This window comes from Chlorocebus sabaeus, chromosome 19 (assembly GCF_047675955.1).
Source record: "Chlorocebus sabaeus isolate Y175 chromosome 19, mChlSab1.0.hap1, whole genome shotgun sequence".
NCBI lineage: Eukaryota > Metazoa > Chordata > Mammalia > Primates > Cercopithecidae > Chlorocebus > Chlorocebus sabaeus.
This window is the reverse complement of record NC_132922.1, coordinates 18,998,009-19,020,371: the sequence shown is the minus strand read 5'-3', so window position 1 is coordinate 19,020,371 and position 22,363 is coordinate 18,998,009. Positions and strand designations below refer to the sequence as shown.

General features: G+C 43.6%; 1 protein-coding gene and 1 non-coding gene across 22 annotated transcripts in view; both read left to right on the top strand.

The window, feature by feature from the left end:
- Positions 1 to 22,363, top strand: part of DEPDC5 (DEP domain containing 5, GATOR1 subcomplex subunit) — a 205,490-nt gene that overhangs the window by 63,300 nt on the left and 119,827 nt on the right. For 13 of the 21 annotated variants that reach the window (XR_012089476.1, XR_012089475.1, XR_012089474.1 and 10 more), the window contains exons 22-27: positions 2,359 to 2,562; positions 4,817 to 4,952; positions 5,976 to 6,073; positions 16,901 to 16,966; positions 19,946 to 20,129; positions 21,650 to 21,810. Coding sequence is in view for 14 of the 21 variants with exons in the window: in XM_073006785.1 (XP_072862886.1) it covers positions 2,359 to 2,562; positions 4,817 to 4,952; positions 5,976 to 6,073; positions 16,901 to 16,966; positions 19,946 to 20,129; positions 21,650 to 21,810 (849 nt within the window). In the remaining 7 variants the exon portion in view is untranslated. The remainder of the gene's footprint in view (positions 1 to 2,358; positions 2,563 to 4,816; positions 4,953 to 5,975; positions 6,074 to 16,900; positions 16,967 to 19,945; positions 20,130 to 21,649; positions 21,811 to 22,363) is intronic. The other 8 variants (XM_007975541.3, XM_038007556.2, XM_038007555.2 and 5 more) reach the window with 3 other exon arrangements.
- On the top strand, positions 20,212 to 20,318 carry LOC119627409 (U6 spliceosomal RNA). The gene has a single exon (XR_005243603.1). It is a non-coding gene; the product is annotated as a U6 spliceosomal RNA (small nuclear RNA).

Sequence of the window (22,363 nt, the reverse complement as noted above, 5' to 3'; positions counted from 1 at the left end):
CCAGTGATACACCCACCTCGGCCTCCCAAAGTGCTGGGATTACAGGCATGAACCACCGTGCCTGGCCTTGGGATATCTTTTTCTTCTGTGCAATGTCCTCTTCTGGTTTAGGAATAATGTGTTCTTTTTCCATGAGGATCATCTTGGTGTGGCAGGGGGAGCTCATGTATGGGTTAATCTGACCATGAGCTCTTTACATCAGGCAGCACATCTTGGGTGCTTTGTTCACCTGGACATGCTCAATGACCAGAGAATCTGCACCTAAACCCTTCAGTTCGGCATGACTGTGCATTTTTAAGCACAGTCTGTGCTTAATTCAGTACTGTTTTTTGGCCACTGACCCCGTGTGCAACCATGCTGTTTGGCCTGGGACCACCTACTATCTCCATCATTGTAGTGTGGAAATGGCACACATTGTTTCTGTAAAGCAACGTTTCCTTTTTTTTTTTTTGAGATGGAGTTTCACTCTTGTTGCCCAGGCTGGAGTGCAGTGGCACAGTCTTGGCTCACTGCACCCTCCACCTCCCGGGTTCAAGCACTTCTCCTGCCTCAGCCTCCCAGGTAGCTGGGATTACAGACATGTGCCACCACACCCAGCTAATTTTGTCTTTTGAGTAGAGATGGGGTTTCACCATGTTGGTCAGGCTGGTCTCAAACTCCTGACCTCAGATAATCTGCCCACCTCAGCCTCCCAAAGTGCTGGGATTACAGGTGTGAGCAACAGCACCTGGCCAAAGTGACATCTTTCATATACTTGGTGGCTTTTTGTATATGCATACCCTTGATGGCCTGAGCAGTTTCATGGGTCGTTTCTTTTGTTTGTTTGTTTGTTTTGAGACAGGTTCTCACTCTGTGGCCCAGGCTGGGGTGCAGTGGTACAGTCTTGGCTCACTACAACCTCAATCTCCTGGGCTCACGTGATCTTCCCACTTCAGTCTCCCAAATAGCTGGAACTACAGGTGTGCACCACCACACCCGGCTAGTTTTTAAAGTTTTTGTAGGAACGGTCTAAGTCTGTTTGCCAGGCTGGTCTTGAACTCTTGGGCTCCAGTGATCTGTCCACCTTGGTCTCCCAAAATGCTGGGATTACAGGAATAAGCTACTGTACCTGGCCTGTACTCATCTTTTTTTTTTTTTTTTTAATTGGGTTTTTCTCTTTTATTTCCTTAATAACTAACTAGACTATGTTCTTTTTTATTTTGTAAGTTAGAGCATCAATTCATTAATTTACAATGAACAGTAAAACTTTTATGGAAATCTGAACATTCTCTTCTTTCCTGCAAAGCAACTTGAGGAATGAAATACAGTATTACAATGTATGAGGTTCTGTGCTAGGCACTGGGTAGATAATGATGGCCAAGACAAATTCCTTGGAGTTTGCATCTGCTGGACCCACTTTTTCATCTAGGTGGTTGCTTAGTGAATATGGGATACACACAAGAAGAGTTGGTTGTGGATTTCAGTTCTTCGATCCACTCAGGCATGCTGTCTCTGTCTCCATAATGAGACCTGTCTGCCATTGTGCCAGACGGGTGGAGTCTAAATATCATACCATCTCCTTGCCTGGTCAAGGCTGGAGGCGTCCATTTCTTCATTCTTTTTTTCTCAGTAATTTTTTTTTAGCATAATACCATTTGATTGCTTACTCATGTCCCAGCCCACTAAGTCAATGGAGGGTCTATTGATCCACTCAGTCATTCAGGAACTCAGGTTCCTTCCATCCTGGGATGCCATGATTATGAACCTAGGCTTCCACAAAGGGAAAAAGAATGCACATCGTTCATGGAGATAATTGTGGCCCAGGCCTGGATTTGAAGCATATCATTTCTACCTGTGGTCTGCTGGCCGGAACTAAGTCATTTGACTTTATTGCAGAGAGGCTGGGAACTATAGTCTTGTGTCCAGTAGGAAAATCAAATGGGTTTATAGTGGAGATACTGACTAGCTCTGCCAAGATCTGCCCTTCTGGTTACCACATAGCTGTTTTTATTGTTCCTCCCTCTTAGAGAATATACTCGTTCCTTTCCCAAGGGAGACAACTCAAGTCCCATCATTCAGTCATTGCTTCCAGCTCAAAGTTCAGGATCTCTAGGCAGTGTCCTTCCCATCAGATTTGGTTGTGACTTCATTGTGCCAGTAATTTAGAACCAAAACTCCCTTCTCCCAAGTATTTAAAAGCAAGCAAATGGAAACGTACTTCATTTCTTTATAGTTTGACAATTTTACTAATTTCTCTCACTCCCTGACATTTATGATGCCCAAGATTCTTGTCAGCCTTGGCTTATCAGTCTACCTAGTTCTGGTTTCACTGTGGTTCTGTGGTTTTTCTTTGTGACTCAACTCCATGATAACTGGCAGATGTCCTGGAGAACATGATGGAGCCACCACAGCGAGACTCCAGTGCACCAGGGAGGTTCCACGTTGGCAGTGCAGAATCCATGCTGCATGTTCGACCAGGTGGATACACGCCCCAGAGAGCACTGATTAACCCCTTCGCTCCCTCTCGAATGCCCATGAAGCTTACATCCAACAGAAGGCGCTGGATGCACACTTTTCCTGTGGGTAAGTTTGTTGCTTAAGAGAGAGCCTTGGACTAGGAACTCCTAGCCCTGGTCTTCAGTGTCGGTCACCCATGTGTCCTTGGTCAAGTGCCTGTGTTACTCCACCAGTAAGATGGGATAACCATGCCCACTTTGGCCATCTTCTTGTAAAGATCCTTGAAGATGCACTTGGGAATAGGCTTTGTAACTAATTAGCTTTATAAACCTGAGGGCTTTTTTGTTTGTTTGTTTCAGCTTTTTTTTTTTTTCGAGACAGGGTCACTCTCTAGTTGCCCAGGCTGGAGTGCAGTGGTGCTATCTCAGCTCACTGCAGCCTCAACCTTCAGGGCTCAGGTGATGCTGCCACTTCAGCCTCCCAAGTAGCTGGGACTACAGGCACGTGCCACCATGTCTGGCTAGTTTTTTGTATTTTTAGTAGAGACAGGGTTTCACCATGTTGCGTGGGCTGGTCTTGAACTCCTGGACACAAGCAATCTGCCCACCTTAACCTCCCAAAGGGCTGGGATTATAGGTGTGAGCCACCGCATCCGGCTCTTTGTTTCTATTTGAGAGGAACTATGCATTGCCACCTGCTTTCTTTCCTAAGTTGGATGTCCCTCATTCTTGTTCATTCTTTCTTCTCTTAGCTCTCTTGGATACTAATATCCTGTCTTGGTTACAAGGAGTTATGTTATTTTGTTTTCTCTTAGGTGTCTCTGACAACTGAAAAAAAAATTTTCCCCCAAACTCACTTTTTCCTAGTCCATTCTTCCTTATCTATATTCCGTTCTCAAGAAGACAGTAAGGTTTTCTCAAGCTGTGGCTAAAGTTAAACTTTAGCTTAATGGGCTCTTACTGAGCTGGAAAGGAACAAATGCATTAAACTCCAGGATTTTGTGTGTATGTGTGTGAGACAATGTCTTACTCTGTTACCCAGGCTGGAATATAGTGGCGTAATCTCGGATACCTGCAGTCTCTGCCTTTCGGGTTCAAACGATTCTCCTGCCTCAGCCTTCCAAGTAGTTGGGATTACAGGAATGCACCACCATGCCTGGCTAATTTTTGTATTTTTAGTAGAAATGGGGTTTCACCGTGTTGGTCAGGCTGGTCTCGAACTCCTGGTCTCAAGCAATCCACCCGCCCCCAGCTTCCCAATTTGCTGGCATTACAGGTGTGAGTCACCGTGCCTGGCGAAATTTTTATTTTATTTTTTTCATGGAAACCATCCTGCTGAATACCTGGAAATGCCTATTTTCTTTTGTACTTGTCTTTAATATTTGAAAGTTAAATCAGTGAGAAATAGATCTGAATAATTTGACTGTAACTGGGGGTCATGCCTAAACCCCATTCTGCCCCCTTATCTCTGCTATAATCAGTCACACTCCTTGTTTCTTTCTGTGTCCTTTCCCCTCCATTATTATCTCCACTGGTTCCCTTCTAGGTCACTTAGAACTCTTGGTGTTTCTTCAGTGACCTTCAGCTTTTCATGCTTCTGTGCTTCTCCTCCCACTCTTCATGTATACTTTATTGGAACCATGTTCTGCAAACAGTTTGCTTTGCTTCTTTCTCCTCTTTAGCTGGCCTTTCAGTAGCCAAGGCCCTCCTTCATCAGGCTCCCCTATCTTCTTCATTCCTATCCTCAGAGGCTCTCTTCCTTCTTGGCTAATCTTGTGGTCTCCTGCATGTTTTGCCTCTTTCAGGTTTGGAGTTTCACAGGTATCATTTCGTCTACCCAGGTGCCCTCTTCCTTCAACCGCTGTTAACTTTGTTGAACACTTAGCTCTTCAACTTCTCTTTCCCCAGGAAGCCTCGTTTTGTAGACTTGACTAATTCTAATTTATCTCCTACTCTGCCTCTTTTGCACTTAGACATCTTCTGCTTCTTAGAATCACAGTTGTTACTCTCCTAGGTATTAACAGAGTCATTTGGTGTTTCACTTGTATTTCCCTCTTACTGAGTTTGTGTTAGCTCTCCTGGCAAGGGTCCATGCCTCCTATACTTGTATATTTCACTGTGGTGATTCAGTTGACACACATGAGACAGAATATCCTAAAATTTTCTTAACAGATTAGACAGGATGATAAAGGCCCGGCCCCTTAGTAGGATGGGTCCCGCTCAGAAGAGCAGGTTCCTCTGGGAGCCAGAGGGTCCCTTGTATAACGTTCTAGCTCACCAACATCTGTATCCCAGTAGCTGGAAAGAAGAGAGAGTATAGTTAAGTGCACAGCACTAGCTATCAGGTGGGAATGATGCTCAGTGGTTCTTTATCTGGGTAGGACCATCCGGAGAAGCCATCCAGATCCACCACCAGACCCGACAGAATATGGCGGAGCTGCAAGGCAGTGGGCAGAGGGACCCAACTCATTCCTCTGCAGAGCTGCTGGAGTTAGCATATCATGAAGCTGCTGGAAGGTGAGGATGTGCACAGGGCTCTGGAAGGTAACCTGAGAACACTCTCCAGCATCCAGGACAATGTGCAGAACAGACTATTGACAAAACGTTTAGAAGACTTGAAAAGACAGTATGAGATCAGGGCCTTCCTTTGTTGGCCAGTGTCATTCCCTTCACTTGGTGAAGGGCAAAGCAAACAGCCTGACATTTTTGTCTGAGATGTTACCTAGGCCCTGTTTTAGGTTTATCTTGAATCCAAAGCACACTTTGTAAACCTCAAACGTGGGTTTTTCTAAACCTCAGTCAAAGATGAATCTGAGACAGGAAATTCTTTGGATTTGGAATGTTGGGACAGGAGATTCCTGCTGTGTGTTTTGGGCAACCTCTCTGTGACTTTTGTCGTTTTGGTTATTCAGAAATAAATCCCACTGTTGAGTTTAGAAGAAGTTAATGCTAAGAGCAATGGAAATGAAGGCTTATGTTTATAGAAAAACTCTTTTTGAACCAAAGCTCTAATGTATTACGAGCATCTAATGAGAGTCAGTATAGGAGGAAAGTCATTTAAGCCTCGACAGGCGTGAGCCTGGGTTACACCTGGACTCACTATTCCTCTTGCTTTAGAAAACACTTTGCAAAGTGCAGTCTTTGGCCCCTCTTTCAGTCACCTTGACTCCCTAGGGGATAGATAAGGGATATGGGGAGGGCATGACCTTCTTAACCAGATGAACTCAGGTCCATATATTCAAGCACCTCACACCCATCCTTATTTGTAAGAGGGAGGCATAGGGCAGACAGGGTGGGTGGTCTAGCTTGGTGGTGGGAAAGCAGCCGGGGTGCCAGGGTCACAGGAAACCAGCACTGACACACAAACCAAACACTGTGGCCTGGTGACTTAAGATAAGGATTCCAGTGGCTGCCAGCTTGAGTGGCTGAATATTCAGGCCTGATTTTTATGAACTTCCCCCACCCCCGGGATATAGGGTGAGCAGGAAAAAGAGGTGATGATCTACATTAAGCCAGGTGGCTGGGCTCTGTTCTCTGCAGGCACAGCAATTCCCGCCAGCCTGGTGACGGCATGTCCTTCTTGAACTTCAGTGGAACAGAAGAACTTTCTGTCGGTCTGCTTAGCAACAGTGGTGCAGGTAACCAATCCAAGAGGTAATAGAGTTGGGATGTTTAGATCAGGCTCACATCTAGAAATGACACAGGGCCAGAAAAGCCGGGCTATGTCTATTTTGGGATCATTTCAGCCACACTTTTGGGTGACCTATTTAGAAGCAGTGCTCTATAATGCATGGAATTATAAAATGGGCTGCACATTACATTTTTAGCTGAGAACATGTTGGTCAAGCCACATTTATCATCATTCTGTCATGGAGTCGTGATTGAGGGCTGCTTAGGAGCATGTTGAGGGCAACACCACGGACAGAGCTGGAGTGGTCTGTGCTCTAGAGGGGCTTTTGGTTGTCAGGGGCAATGGGGGGCAAACCCACCTCCATAACTGGAGAGACCCAGAGGAGAACAATATGTGTCCAGTTTTAAGACCAGAAAAGAGAAGGGTTGCGTAGTTGCGTAGAGAAGTGAGCATGCACCAGGACTGGGCGCAGTGGCTCATGTCTGTAATCCTAACACTTTGGGAGCCTGAGGTGGGTGAATCACTTGAGGTCAGGCGTTCAAGACCAGCCTGGCCAACATGGTAAAACCCCATCTCTACCAAAAACACAAGAAAATTAGCCAGGCATGGTGGCGCACACCTGTAGTCCCAGCTATTGGGAAGGCTGAAGCAGGAGAATCTATTGAACCTGGGAGGCAGAGGTTGTAGTGAGCCAAGATTGCGCTGTTGTACTCCAGCCTGGGCTACACAGCGAGACTCCATCTCAAAAAAAAAAAAAAGAGAAGTGACATGTACCAAAGACTTGAAGGGTAGAATTTGGTTAGGTAGACAGTTAGAAGGTGAAGTTTCAGGGTGGATGGGGGAAGCAGTATGAAATTGGTTTGGTATGATACTTTGGTTTTATGCTTTTTGGAAATACTTTTATATCTATTGTCTTATCTGATCACCCCAGTGGGTGATCAAAATATATTTAAGTTATTAAACATATTTTGTACATGGGCAACTTAATGTCTAAAGAGGTAGAAATATTAAACTAACCTCTCAAACCAATAGCCAGGTATCCTGACTCAGGCTGCTGTCCTCTTTTCATGACATTGTTCAGAGTACCTTTAAGGGGTAGGGTAACATGAGCTTGGATCAGTACAGGCAGCATGTGTGGAGCCTCAGAGGACAGATATTGTACAAAATGAGTGTGAAAAACATTAAAATTTTTAAAAAATTGGGCTACTATGTTATGCTTTAGTGTTCTGTAAGCTAACTTGAATTTCTAAAATGTAGCTTAAGAAAGGTGTCATTACTGGGCACGGTGGCTCACATCTGTAATCCTCGCACTTTGGGAGGCCGAGGCGGGTGGATCACCTGAGGTCAGGAGTTCGAGACCAGCCTGGTCAACGTGGTGAAACCCGTCTCTACTAAAAATACAAAAATTAGCCGGGTGTGGTGGCATCCCAGCTGCTTGGGAGGTTGAGGCAGGAGAATTGCTTGAACTTGGGAGGCGGAGGTTGCAGTGAGTCGAGATTGTGCCACTGCATTCCAGCCTGGGCGACAGAGCAAGACTTCGTCTCAAAAAGAAAAAAAAAAGAAAGGTGTCGTGAAAATGAAGTTATATCAAGTTGGTTGATGATGTTTTCCTTTATTCATTGGTAGGTTCATCCAACAATACTCCTAGAGGCCTATGTCTAAGGCTAGGAAACTGGGTTGGCAGTAAGAGAATCCCTAAATGATTATTATTTCATTTATTAATTCATTAACGTATTTTTTTGGTTAACCTACTCACCAGCATTAATTTATTTTAGATGAGAAAACACATTGAATAAAAATGTAGGGATAGGAAGACACTGTGTCCCTGTACTCAGAGGGCTGAAAATGTTACCTCTGGCTGCCAGATTATTTGAAAGTACCTTCAGGAGGTTAGAGAGGCAGTGTTTCTATTGCTTTGCTATGCCAAAGAGTCATTTTTAGGAACACAGAGTTTGAGCCTCCCAGGCTGTTTGGGGTGGAGTTGCACCGAGGAGGGCTACTCTGGGACTCATTGGACTGTACTTGAAGTAGTTTCACTGGTTAACTGAAGCAGGGGGAATTACAGGTTCTGATAGTAGCAGCACCAGAATGTACCCAGGTAGTCTTGGAAGTTGTTTGGGGCCTGGGATAGCTCAGGTAGACCAGTTAATCCCCCAGAAAATTTGTTTTAGAATTTTAAAATCATTTTGGGGAAAAGAAGTTTCAAAGAATCTTTATTTGGGAATGGTTGTGGAAGATTTTAACATGACACTGTTGTGTGAGCTAAGGGTTCCCTGGCATACTCAAATTGGAAAAGCATTTACTGTAACCTGAAGCTCTGGCTCAGCCTTCTCTTGGGCTTCTGAGCTGTAGGTGTGTCCACCTGATGGACCTCTCTGCTCAGATGGTCCCCAAGTACCTCATCCTTAATGCATTGACAGCCAAACTCATATCTCCCTGTTCCCCAGCCCATGCCTCCTCTTCTGCTCCTTTCTTCTGACTGGCTCCTCACTTCCATTCTCACTGCATTGTTCACACTCTTGTCATTTGTGGCCAGGATTATTGCAGTAGCCTTCAAAATGATCTTCCTGCTCTGTTCTCATCCCTTCTGATTTATAGTCCATACTGTCACCGATGTTTCCAGATGCAGATCTGATCAGCCACTCCTTCCCACATGTAAACCCTTCCATGGCTCTTCATGGCTATGGTGTTGATCATCACCTGGCTCCTGCCTGTGCTTGTATCTTCACCTGCCTCCTCTTCCACATGGTACTGCAGGTAGAAAGAGTGCAGGCTCCAGGATCTTAGGACATGAGGCCTGACTCCACGTCATGAGCACTGAAGCCCTCAGACCAGTTACTACACTAATTTCTGGGTATCTCAGTGTCTTCATCATGAGGAGATTGACTTTTTTTTTTTTGAGAAGGAGACTCACTCTGTCACCTAGACTTGAGTGCAGTGGTGCGATCTCAGCTCTCTGCAACCTCTGCCTCCCAGGTTCAAGTGATTCCCCTGCCTCAGCCTCCCAAGTGGCTGGGAGTACAGGTGTGCACTACCACCCCCAGCTAATTTTTATATTTTTAGTAGAGATGGGGTCTTGCCATGTTGGCCAGGCTGGTCTCAAACTACTGGCCTCATGTGATCTGCCCATCTCAGCCTCGCGAAGTGCTGGGATTACAGGCATGAGCCACCACACCTGGCTGGAGATTGACTATTAAATGTGATAATCCACATACATTCTTAGGACAGTGCTGACATCCATGGTGAGCACTCAACAAGTAGGAGCTGTTGTTGTTGTCATTACAATAACATATTTTGTATTCCAGGCATTTCTTATGGCTCCTGAAAAGAACTGTGTCCTCGTGTTCCTTTGCATAGATAAGTTCCTCTCTATAGAATATGCTTCTTCCCTGTCCTTAACCCCTGATTCTGACTGGCAGGCATCAACTCAGTCTTTATGATTCAGCTCCAACAATACCTCTTCTTTGAAGCCTGCCCTTTCTTTCCCATGCCCTCCCGGAATGTGTTAGGCATGTTTCCACACAGCTTCATATGCATAACCCAATTGTACAACTTGGCATGTCGTGATCCCACTGCTTGTTTCCATGTCTGTCTCCTCAGTAGACTGAAAGCGCTTATCTTTATTCATTTTCTCCACTCAATGTTTAACACATTTATGGACAAATGAATTTATATTTCCAAGACCAAGCTGCCATATGTGAGAAAAATTTGAATAACACACAAAATTATTGTTTAATTAGTGTGCGAGTATTTAATTATACAGAGTCTTTTTTTTTTTTTTTTTTAGAGACAAGGTCTTGCTTTGTTGTCCAGGCTAGAGTACAGTAGCATGATCTCACTGCAGCCTCACCTTTTGGGATCCTTTCACCTCAGCATCCCAAATTGTTGGGACTACAGGCACATACCACCACACCTGGCTTAATTGTGTGTGTGTGTGTGTGTGTGTGTGTGTGTGTGTGTATGCCCTGAATGTTTGGCATCTCATAGATGGTGGGGGCTCCTGGGGTTGTTTTTTAGTCAGGGTGATACTGTGAAGTGGGGTCATCTTTTCCCTTTCCCAGTCCCCTTATATAACCAATAGCATGTGTTTTCAAAGGGGTTAGTGGTCATCAAGAGGTGATCTATAGCCACATGGGAACTGGGCTCCCATCTTTGACCTTATGCTACCTGATCAATTATGTTAATGAGCCACTGAAATAAATTAGATAAAATTATTCAAATTTTAATAACCATATATCGCACATTAATTGGTTATAACCATATGCAAAACCAACCGATTAATGTCAGATCTTCAGGATATATCCATAGTCTTACTTCCATCAGTCTCAGCCTGGCGTAAGGTACCATCATCTTTTGCCTGGATGTGGTAGCGTGTTACCTGGTCTTGGCTTCCTCCCTTGCCCTTCCATATCGTTTATTTTCAACACAACAAATCAGAGTGACCTTTCTAAAACAGAATTTGGATTATGAACTTCTCTGCACAAAATTTTCCAAGGTCTTCCCAACTCACTTGGAGTAAAAGCCAAGGCATTATGGTGGCGGATAGACCCCTCATGTCGTGTGGCTGCTTGTTACACTCAGTCCTCATCTCCTGCTTTCTCCCTCTCACTTCACTTTGGAGGTTCCCCAGAGAGATCAGGCTCACTCTGAATCTCAGGTCCTTCCTCTTGTTCTCCCCTCTGCTGTGCCCTTATTCCAGAGAGTATCATGGTTAGGGTCCATATGTCTGCATTTGCCCAGGACAGGCCTGGTTTGAATTTGTTGACCCAGATGACTATTAATAGTGTCCCCTTCCAATCTCAGAGGTGTCCCGTATTGAATGATAAATGATGTGGCCACCCTACCCACAGCTGGCTCTCTCACTTCCTTTAGGTCTTGCCTGAATTGCCATATTTTGCCTCAGCACTCCCTAACCATCTTCTCTACCTCATATTTCTCCATTGTGCCACCTGGCATACTAGATTTTTAAATTTTGTAATTTTTTTTATTGTAAGTTCCATGACTATCAGCATTTTTGTTTTGTTTATGACTGTATTCCCAGAACTAAAAACAGCTCCTGGTGGCCGGGCGCAGTGGCTCACGCCTGTAATCCCAGCACTTTGGGAGGCCGAGGGCGGGCGGATCACCTGAGGTCGGGAGTTTGAGACCAGCCTGACCAACATGGAGAAACCTGTCTCTACTAAAAATACAAAATTAGCTGGGCGTGGTGGCACATGCCTGTAATCCCAGCTACTTGTGAGGCTAAGGCAGGAGAATCACTTTGAACCCGGGAGGCAGAGGTTGTGGTGAGCCGAGATTGTGCCATTACACTCCAGCCCAGGCAACAAGAGCAAAACTCCATCTCAAAAAAAAAAAAAACCTGTTCTTGGCACATAATAGGTAGTTGAATGAATGCTAAAAATCTTCTGAGGTTAGCTTTCTCTCTACTGAAGCATGATTTAATTTTTCTCTAATGCTTTTCTTTCTTATAACCTTCCTGAACAGTTAACTAGATTCGTTTTTTTCAAAGACTTTGGTAGTCTTTTTCTCCTTGCTTGGTTTGTAAGTGACTTTCCTTTCAAGCCATCCACAATTTTCATGGAATATGTTTTGCTTTCCTCAAACTCACTAAACTCTTACCCATTCCAGAAATGTGTATTGAACTCTAGACACTGTGCTAAGGCCTGAGAAGAAACAGAAACTATTAAAACACTGACTCTCCCGACCTCAGGGAGCTCTGGCTCCTCATGCACTTGGGATTCTCTTTCAAGCAATTCCCATGTGGGGTAACAACAATGAAAGGAAAGCCCTCTTGTGGGGAGTTGGACTGTGAATGGTTTCAGTAATACAGTGTGGTTTGAACATGTGATCTCTGCTAAATGAGGATGTGCTAGATGAGAGTGTGTGCTGTGATGAAAACAACCAGGATCAGAATTCCCCCTGCTCCTCACTGGGCTTTCGAGCTGAGGCTCAGGTTCTTCATCTGTGTAATGGACATAAAGATCCTCCCCTTCCTGACTGCCTGTCCCACAGAGCGGTTGTCCGGATCAAAAGTAGGTTGGGTACATTACGGGCTAGATTACCACATTGAGTCCTTGTTTTGGAACAAGGTGGGGTCAGAATTCACAACTGGTTAACATTTCATTCATTAAAAAATCAGAGAAGACTGGCGCGGTGGCTCACGTTGTTATCCCAGCACTTTTGAGAGGCCGAGGTGGGTGGATCCCTTGAAGTCAGGAGTTCAAGACCAGCCTGACCAACATGGTGAAACCCCGCCTCTACTAAAAATACAAAAATTAGCTGGGCGTGCTGGCGGGCGCGTGTAAGCCCAGCTACTTGGGAGACTGAGGCAGGAGAATCGCTTGAACCCGGGAGGTGGAGGTTGCAGTGAGCCAAGATCATGCTACTGTACTCAGCCTGGGTGACAAGAGTGAGACTCCATCCCAGGGGGAAAAAAAAATCAGAGAAAAATTCAAACAGGGAAACCTTATCTGTGACCGTACCTTCACCTCTCCAGGCTTGATGGTTTGCACCATCTGCAGTCTCTCAAGCGTGACTCAGTCTTTCTCCTGCATTTGGACGTGATTCATATGTGAATCATGATTCACAGGAGTAACATCTCTGTGGGTTTCCCTCCCAGCCCTGTAGAATCTCATTTGGAGCGTTGTTAGTGGGGACCTGGTAGCTGCAGTCTTCACTTATTTTTCACCTTGCTGCCCAGCAGAGACAGGGCAGTTGGTGTGACTGGGCAGACAGTTTTTATCCCTCTGTATCTTTAACTGGGCACCATTTTAGAAGGCTTGCTAGTAAATGTCTTCCTTTATTGGAGGTAGATCATTTTGAAAAAGCAAGTAAGTGGATGCCATGTTTTCTTTCTCTTTAGTGTTGAGACTTAGAATCTGCAACTTGATATTTGTGTTGAATATTAGGTGCATGCAGTGTATTTGGCCTGAGAGCCAAAGTAAAAGTAACTCATAGCACACTGAGACTGGATGGAAGGACCTCCGTCATTTCTCCAGGCCAGGTCAGTTTTTTTTATGGGTAAGTGCCGCCTCTGTAACCCAGAGAAGAGAAACCACTCGCCCCAGGCACAGGCTTCTCGATGTGGGCTTGGAACTGGCCCTAGAGGCTCCACACTGAGTAACCTTTTTGACCTTGAGGTTTTCAACCAAAGAACACATTCACAATTCTGAACAGATGTCAAAAGAGACAGAGCTGAGATGACTCTTACCAGCATTGGCTCCCCAAGTTGTATGTCTGGCTTTGAACTTTGAGTGTGAGACTTCATTCCCAAATGTTGGGTTGGAGCAGAGCTGGCTGAGCATGAGGTTTCACCTCCATCATTGCAGGCTGGTGGGGCTTTTCATATGCCAGCAGCAAGTCTGTATGACTGAAAATAAGATCTCAAAGAGCCAGTGGGAAAGGCACTGTGTTGGGCTTGAATTGCAAGGAAACTGTGTGTGAGTAGCTTCCTGGAAATCCTTAAAATATTTGTTTATACGTATAATAGCTTCCTGAAAGTCCTTAAAATATTTGCTTTTTCGGGGTATGTGTGTACGTGTGTGTGTGTGTGTGTGTGTGTGTGTGTGTGTGTAGTTAGGTAGGTAGGTGTGTCCACCAGAGATGGCACAGATCTACTTTTGGCCTAGGATTCAAAGCTGCTCTGATAAGTTGAACTATTCCTTTTTTTTTTTTTTTCTTTTCTTTTTTTTGAACTGTTTATTAGTGTAAGAATTTGAGTTGTCTTGCAGACCAAGTCTAGAACAGGTTTTCTTTAAAAACAAAAACAGGTGATCAAATGAGCAAACTTGGCAGCCAAACCTGGGAGGTGATATAGTAACAATTCTCTTACTGTTCAGAGTGTTTTGCAAATGCCAGTTTGCCTTCATACCACTTCTCAAGCTGAATAAGAAAATCCACCTCGTTGCTTCTTTATAATCATGCTTTATATTTGCATGAAAATGAAAGTTGTCAGCCAAGTTTTTTTTTTTTTTTTCCCCCAGAAAATTTAGCTCCAAGTGGCTTTTGGCTATTGACAAAGAACAGATAACATTTCAGCAGCTAAAAATTGGTGCCCCAGATGGATAGTCAAGAAATAGAGCATCTGTAAAGTTGAGCAGAAAGAATCTAAATGCAGGTTCCACCTACTTACTGTGAGATCTTCAGTAAGTTGCTTAACTTCTCTGAGCCTCAGTTTCTTTATCTGTGGAAAAGGATCATACCTACCTCATATCTACTCCTGTTGTGGGTTTGAATGAAATGAAATACTGTATTTGTCTGACTTAATACATTGTATCTTCTAGTATAATGACTAGTAATTTTTAAAAATCTGCTCCAAGCATTTCCAAAAGAAAAGTCCTAAAATTGTTTTGGCCAGGTGGTGTCATCTTTATTTTTATTTTTATTTTTACTTTTTTTCAGACAGAGTCTTGCTCTGTGGCCCAGGCTGGAGTGCAGCGGCGTGATCTCAGCTCACTGCAACCTCAGCCTCCCAGGTTCAAGTACTTCTCCTGCCTCAGCCTCCCGAGTAGCTGAGATTACAGGCACCCACTACCACGCCCAGCTAATTTTTGTATTTTTAGTAGAGATGAGGTTTCACCATGTTGGCTAGGCCGGTCTCGAACTTCTGACCTTCAGTGATCCCCCCACCTTAGCCTCCCAAAGTGCTGGGATTACAGGCGTGAGCCACCACGCTCAGCCCATCTTTTTAAATTAAAAAATATATATATGTTTTAAAATTTATGTCCAGTAAAATGTACTGTATTTAGTGTACAGTTCTGTGAGTTTTGACAAATGGATAGAGTTGTATACCTACCAACAAACACATCAAGATAAGAAAATTTCCATCACCTCCCAAAATTCCGTTGTGCTATTGCTTTGTACTCAGTCTCTCTGCCTGTCCTCTGGCAACCACTGATCTGTTCTCTGTCCTTCTGGTTTTGCCTTTCCCAGCATGTAACGTACATGGAATCATACAGTATGTAGTTTTTTGAGTCTGGCTTATTTCAGTCACCATATTGCATTTGAGAGATTCATCCACGTTGTCACGTGTCAGTAGTTGCCTCCTTTTTATTGCTGGGTAGTATTCTATTGTATGGATGAGCTGCAATTTGTTTATCCTTCCCCCAGTTGAAAGATAATTGGGCTGTTTCCAGGTTTTGACAACTATGAATAAGACTTCTATAAATGTTTACATGTTTTTATATGAACAAAGGTTTTGTATGAACTTAAGTTTTCATTTTTCTTGTATAAATTTTTAGGAGTAGATTGCTGGGTCAAATGGTAAATCTACTGTTTTCAAAAGTGGTGTGCCAGTTTCCTTTGCTGTCAGCAATGTATAAGGCTTTCAGTTGTTCCATATCCTTGTCAACACTTGGTATGTCCAGTCATTTTCATCATTCAAATAGGCATGTAGTGGTATCTTACTGCACTTTTTGTGTTTGTTTGTTTTGAGACGGGGTCTTGCTCTTTCATCCAGGCAGGAGTGCAGTGGCACAGTCATAGCTCACTGCAGCCTTGGACTTCTGGGCACAAGCAATCCTCCTGCCTTAGCCTCCCGGAGTGGCTGCGAACACAGGCGCATGCCACCATGCCTGGCTAATCCTTGTGCTTTTAATTTGCTGTTTCCTTAATGACTACTGAGTTAAGCATCTTTTAATATACTTATGTTCCTTTTGCATATGTCTTTTGTCCTTTTCTCATTGGGTTGTTCGTTTTCTTGCTTTTGAATTTGAGAGTTCCCTTTGTCTTCTGGATGCAAGTCCTTTGTCAGATACATGATTTGCAAGTGCTTTCTCTCATGTTGTAGATTGTTTTTTCAAAGCTTTCACAAGAAATTTATAAATACTTGTTCTTGTTATAAAATATTCAAATGACCCAGAAGTATTTAGAGTAAAAAGTACAAATTCTCTTTTGCCTCCTATCCCTTCCTCCAGCTTTCTTGTCAGTTAGCCACTGTTGAACGTTTAGTAAGCATCTTTCCAGTCCTTTTTAAAAAATATTTTTATGTATCTTAAGTAGAGATGGAGTCTCACTCTATCACCCAGGCCGGAGAGCAGTGGAGTGATTATAGCTTGCCACAGCCTTGAACTCCTGGCCTTGTTAGCCACCATGCTTAACCTCAGTTCTTTTTATGGCATCATAATTTTCTAGTAAATAAATGTTTTGAAAGGGACATTTAAGTACTGATAGATGTGCTTTAAAATTAATTGTGTTACTCGATAGTCAATAAATTGCATTTCAAAGAATCTTCCGGTATTTCCTTTCAGCCCATTTATAGGTAAAATCATTGTTTTTATGTTAAAGTAGTGAGTTTTGATGTCCTGTGTCATATTTTAGAAAGCCATGATTTGGGGAAGAAAATTCCAGAAGATAAGGATGGCTGATGAGTGGATTAAATTTAAATAGGTCATTTTGTTTTATTTTATATGTATTTTTAGAGACAGGGTCTCTCTCACTCTGTCGTCGCCCAGGTTGGAATGCAGTGGCACGATCAGAGCTCACTATAAAAATAGGTCATTTATATTCACTAAAGATTGCTCTAATTAGTTGAAATGACTTTGAAATGTGTCCATTTTATTAAAATAAGTGGCAGGTTGCTCTTGTTTATGTGATCTCTTTTAGCAAAGAATGATACCAGTAACCTCAGATTAAAGTTCTGGCTCATTCCCAATTTTAGATTGATCATTTTTCTTTGATCGATTATTTTGTACTGTTTGAAATACTCAGCACAGAATTTGCACTTGGTTTACATTTTTATTTTTAGCTCCAATTTTGGCCTTTTTCACCCATAACTGGTCAGAACGCTTTTGCAGAGTGAGCCTTCTTAAGACAAGCTGTTTTTATCTTTCCATAGGTATGAATCCTAGGACCCAGAATAAGGATTCTCTAGAGGACAGTGTTTCTACCTCTCCAGACCCAAGTAAGAGGGGGCAGCTGACTGGGGAAAGGGGTAGACAGGGAGTGTGGGGTGGTCAGAGCATGAGGAAAGAGGTGGAAGCCCTGTGGGAAGTGAATGGTCTTGAGGTCCATATGTCTGTGGGGTATGGGAAGGTGATGTGGTGAGGGAGGACTCTCTGGACTCTGTGATGGAAAGTGAGGGGGGTGTGACTGAATGACCTGTTTTGGAGGGTGATTCAGGGGCACCTGGGAAAGGTAGCAGATTCCCTCTAAGGCCCCCATGCTGGTCCAGAGCTGGCCTTCACCCTTAAATGCCTAATGATATCTCCATGAAAAAGTTGGAAAGACGTAATAGGCTGTTACTAGAATCATTTGCCTGCCTGTAGTTGAAATATTTGGCTGATTTGCATTCCTTTTGATCATCTTTTTAAATAGCTATGTAGTAAGAGAATGTCTAAATATCTATAATAATAAAATAGCAGAGAAAATCCTACCACTTGATAAACTTTACTTAACTGTGACCAATGGATATATATCACTGAGTCTTTTTGTCCCCACCTTTTGTTTTTTTTGGTTTTTTTTTTGTTTTTTTTTTAAGACAGTGTCTTGCTCTGTTGCCCAGGCTGGAGTGCGGTGGTGCACTGCAACATCTGCCTCCCAAGTTCAAGTGATTCTTCTGCCGCAGCCTCTTGAGTAGCTGGGATTACAGGCGTGCACCACCACGCCCAGCTAACTTGTGTTTTTAGTAGAGACAGGGTTTCACCATGTTGGTTAGGCTGGTCTTGAACTCCTGACCTCGTGATCCGCCCGCCTTGGCCTCCCAAACTGCTCTGATTACAGCCATGAGCCACCTCACCCAGCCTTTGTCCCCACTTAATAATCCTTTTCCCCTATTTGTTCAGGTCCATCCTAGCAGTCATTTGTAATGGCAACATTAAGCACATTACTGTATCTTGGTTTTAGTAATCATTTCTTATTAGTGACCATTTGGATGGCTTTCTGCTTTTTAGCCACGGCGTATAATGTAGGTATGATAATACCTGGTGAGCTGAGCACAGTGGCTCATGCCAGTAATCACAGCACTTTGGGAGGCTGAGGTGGGTGGATCACTTGAGCCCAGGAGTTTGACACCAGCCTGGACAATATAGTGAGACCCTGTCTCTATTAAATTAAAAGTTAATAATAATACATAATACATGGTGCAACAGGTGCATTTTTTGGTTAAAGTCTTTGGATTACATTCCCCAAAGTATGGCTGGCAGATTGACTATTTTCCAAAAAGCTGCCAACAATGAATAGATGATCCTGTTTCTCTACAACCCTGTCACCGGAGTTTGTTACCTGTGTTCATCATTGTTATTTTAGTGGTTCTGAGGTGTGGAACTTCCTCAGAGTCCTTCTTTTCAGGACCAGAAGATACTGGGGTTAGAAAAGAGACTGCACTCTTTTCCTAGAGACAGAACACCCTTAGACTTACATTCAGCATCCTTTCTCATCATGGGATCTCGAACTCAGTATATGAACTGTCTGTCTTGTTGTGTGTCCAGCAGAAAGCATTTCTACAAGATTTTTATAATCCTGAGGGTCAAAAGGCTGATGAGGGCCAGGATGATCTAAGAGGACATAAAGATCGAACTGTCTTCTGTTTCTGGCTTCCCCACTGGGGCTTTGATCAGGTCCTCATCTTCTGTTCTAACCAGGAAGTAGAAACAAGCTTACCTCCTTGGCTGCCATATAGAAAAATGGAAATGATTAATTAGGCTATTTCGGATTATGTTTTGGATTCCTGAATTATTAATGAGTTAATAAGGCCTGTGTAGAGCATGAGTTAGATCTGTTGCAGGCTAAATCATCTTCCCCAAGTCAGTGGTGCCATGTGGGGCATCTTTCTGCTGCGACTTAGCACACAAATTTTGTTATTCATTGATGGGAGGGCTGATGAGGCAGCAGGGGCTACATTACATTGTAAGCTGTTAGCGTGGTACAAAAATAAGGCGTATGAATGTCTCATTCAGAACTCAGAGACAAAGCCTTAGAGTTTTTCGACTTCATATTGCTCCCTTCTTTGGAGAGTTAAAAGATAGTCTTCACTTAAATTACTTAAAGAGGTAGCTACCCTATTATTTTAACTGAGTGAAGCTCAACCAGGGAGGATTTTCCTAACCAGGGGGGATTTCCCTCCCCAGTGGAACATGTCAATGCCTACAGACATTTCTGGTTTTCACAATTAGGGGATGCCACTGGCATCTAGTGAGTAGAGTCCAAGGATGCTGCTGCAGTACCCAGGACAGCCCCCACAACAAAGAATTATCTGGTTCAAAGTCTCTGTTGTTGCCGAGGCTGAGAAACCCTGCTTTAACTGAGGAGCGGGCAATTTGGGACAGACCCATGTGGTCAGGCCTGCTCTGCTAACTGCAGCTTTCATTTTTGGATTATTAAATGCTGTCTCTTAAAGTTCCAGCCTCCTAACTTTCCCAGATATCCTTACTCAATTTTTCCTCCCAACCTTTTGGATCTGTTACTTATTTTTGCAGTGCTAGAAGTATTCCTTATTTCTGCTACTGTATGCTGTTTGCTCCCAAACCAGGCTGAGCTCCCATCCTTTCCCCACCCAGCCACTCTGCAGTCCTTGGGAGAGGCTCACGCTTGGGCCTCCCTGCTCTTGGAACGTTGATGTGCTTCGACATGTAATTCTGCCTGCCCTGCAGTAATCTCACCTGCATTGCGGCTGTAGCTCACAATCAGCAGAAAATGAAAAGTATCAGCTGTGAATCCCATTTGCATGATGGGACTGGATAAGCATGTGCACTGCATTGTCTAACAAACTCTGTTTCTCTCTCTTTCTCCCTCCCCTACCCTCTTTCTTCCCAATCCTGTCAATTTTATCATTTTCACCATAAACTGTTTTCCCCACCCTTCCCTCCCCTTTCCTCCCCTGACCCCCCATCCCACACTTGCCATGGTGACCACATGTACCTTTTCCCCCTGTTATGTGAGGCAGTTCTGACACTGTCTGCTCCCCCTGTAGTGCCAGGCTTCTGTTGCACAGTTGGAGTGGACTGGAAGTCTCTCACTACTCCGGCGTGCCTCCCCCTCACCACCGACTACTTCCCTGACCGCCAGGGCCTGCAGAATGACTACACAGAGGGCTGTTATGATCTCCTTCCAGAAGCAGACATCGACAGGTCAGTGTCAGAGAAAAAGGCACTTGGCTTGGTTTGTGAGGGTTTCAGATATATCCCACACATACATCAGAACACTGAGTTTGTGCTCGCTTCAGCAACACATATATTAAAATTGGAAAGACATAGAGAAGATTAGCATGGCCATTAAATAAAAAATTTTTTAAAAACATTGAATTGTATTTTATCTTTCTTTTTTTTCCTTTTTTTTTTTTTTTAACTGAGACAGGGTCTTACTCTGTCACTCAGGTTGGAGTACAGTGGTACGATCACATCTCACTGCAACCTCGATCTCCTGAGTTCAAACAGTCTTTCCACCTCAGCCTCCTAAGTAGCTAGGAGTAGCTGAGAATGGCAGCACCACATCCAGCTAATTTTTGTATATTTTATAAAGATGCTATTTCACCATATTGCCCAGGTTGGTCTTGAACTCCTGGGCTCAAGCCATTTGCCCAACTCTTGTGTCCCAAAGTGCTGGGATTACCACCTTGAGCCGCTATGCCTGGCTGAACACTGAATTTTCAAGCCTGTGTCCTCTTTATATTTGGGTAATTTTTTTTTTTTTTTTTTTTTGGAGACAGAGTCTTACTCTGTCACCCAGGCTGGAGTGCAGTAGCACAGTCTCGCCTCACTGCAATCTCTGCCTCCCAGGTTCAAGTGATTCTCATGCCTCAGCCTCCTGAGTAGCTGGGACTATAGGCGTGTGCCGCCATGCCCGGCTAATTTTTTGTATTTTTAGTAGAGACGGGGTTTCACTGTGTTGGCCAGGCTGGTCTCAAACTCCCGACCTCAGGTAATCCACCGCCTTGGCCTCCCAAAGTGATGGGATTACAGGCGTGAGCTGCTGCGCTGGCTGTGGGTAATTTTATGATGTAAGAACTGTGCATATCTCCAGAGTTCTATTGACATCAACTATTTCTCCTTGTCGATTGATTTATTTTTAACTCCAGTTTTTTCTGGACTCGCTGGTTATTCTCATATTTTCTAATGCAATTATTTTGAGCACACTAAATCTGATTTTCTTTTCTAAAATTATTCATTTGGGCATTGAGTTACCTGCCTCTTTTCACCTCTTTGAACTGTTAATTTTCCCCAAAACGCTGATTTACAAATTGTTGGTGGTTTTTTTTCATATTTTCTATTTTCTTTTCTTTCTATCTCTCTTTTATATACTGTCATCCAGGCTGAAGTGCAGTGATGCAATCTGGGCTCACTGCAACCTCTACTGGGACTACAAGTGCATGCCACCATACTTGGCTAATTTTTGTTTTTTGTTTTTTTTTTTGGTAGAGACAGGGTTTTGCCATGTTGCCCAGACTGGTCTTGAATTCCTGGGCTTATGTAATCTGCCTGTGTCAGCCTTCCGGAGTGCTAGGATTACAGATGTGAGCCACTGTTAGTTTTATGAAGCACCGTAGAATGGTTATAAGGGGATAATGCAAAGGAGATGATGAGACTGTGCAGTCTTAAGTGTCACTGTCTCAGGCCAAGCCTCTGTATGAGCAATCGTCTGTTTTTTTCAGGAGGGACGAAGACGGTGTGCAGATGACAGCCCAGCAGGTGTTTGAAGAGTTTATTTGCCAACGTCTCATGCAGGGCTACCAAATCATAGTGCAGCCCAAGGCACAAAAACCCAACCCTGCTGTCCCACCCCCGCTGAGCAGTAGCCCACTCTATAGCCGAGGTGAGTTTTTCTCCTTGGATTTATATTTTCGTCTCTTCTACTGTATATGTGAAAGTGTGTTTTCAAGATGGTAGATAATAGATAAATTTAGTAGTAATTGTTTTTGACACAAAAGTTTTCTTAATAAATTCTATTTAAGTGAGGAATAAAGTCTCCTTTACGTATGGATTTATTGTAAATGCTCTCTTTAATTTACAACTCTCCCTTTAAGGGAGTGGATGTGACCAAGTTCAGGAATGGGACAGCCTGGGAATAGTAGGCAGCTGAGTCACTACTGAGCTGTCAAAGTTTCTAAACCCAGAAACCTATATTTAATTGTTTCTAGTACAGTACCTGGCACACAGCAGACTGTCGAACGTTACCTAAACCTGAAGTTTACTTTTGTTCTTATTTTCCTATTCTGATTTCATCTGTCTCTTCTTTATCACTGAAGCTTGGTGGCTTGAAGCAAGAATGGGTCATCCATGACGGGCAGATTAGGCTAGTAAGTGACAGAGAATCAGTGTTCCTAGTTGAATCAGAGCCAGGCAGTGGAGAGCTCCTCTAAAATAAG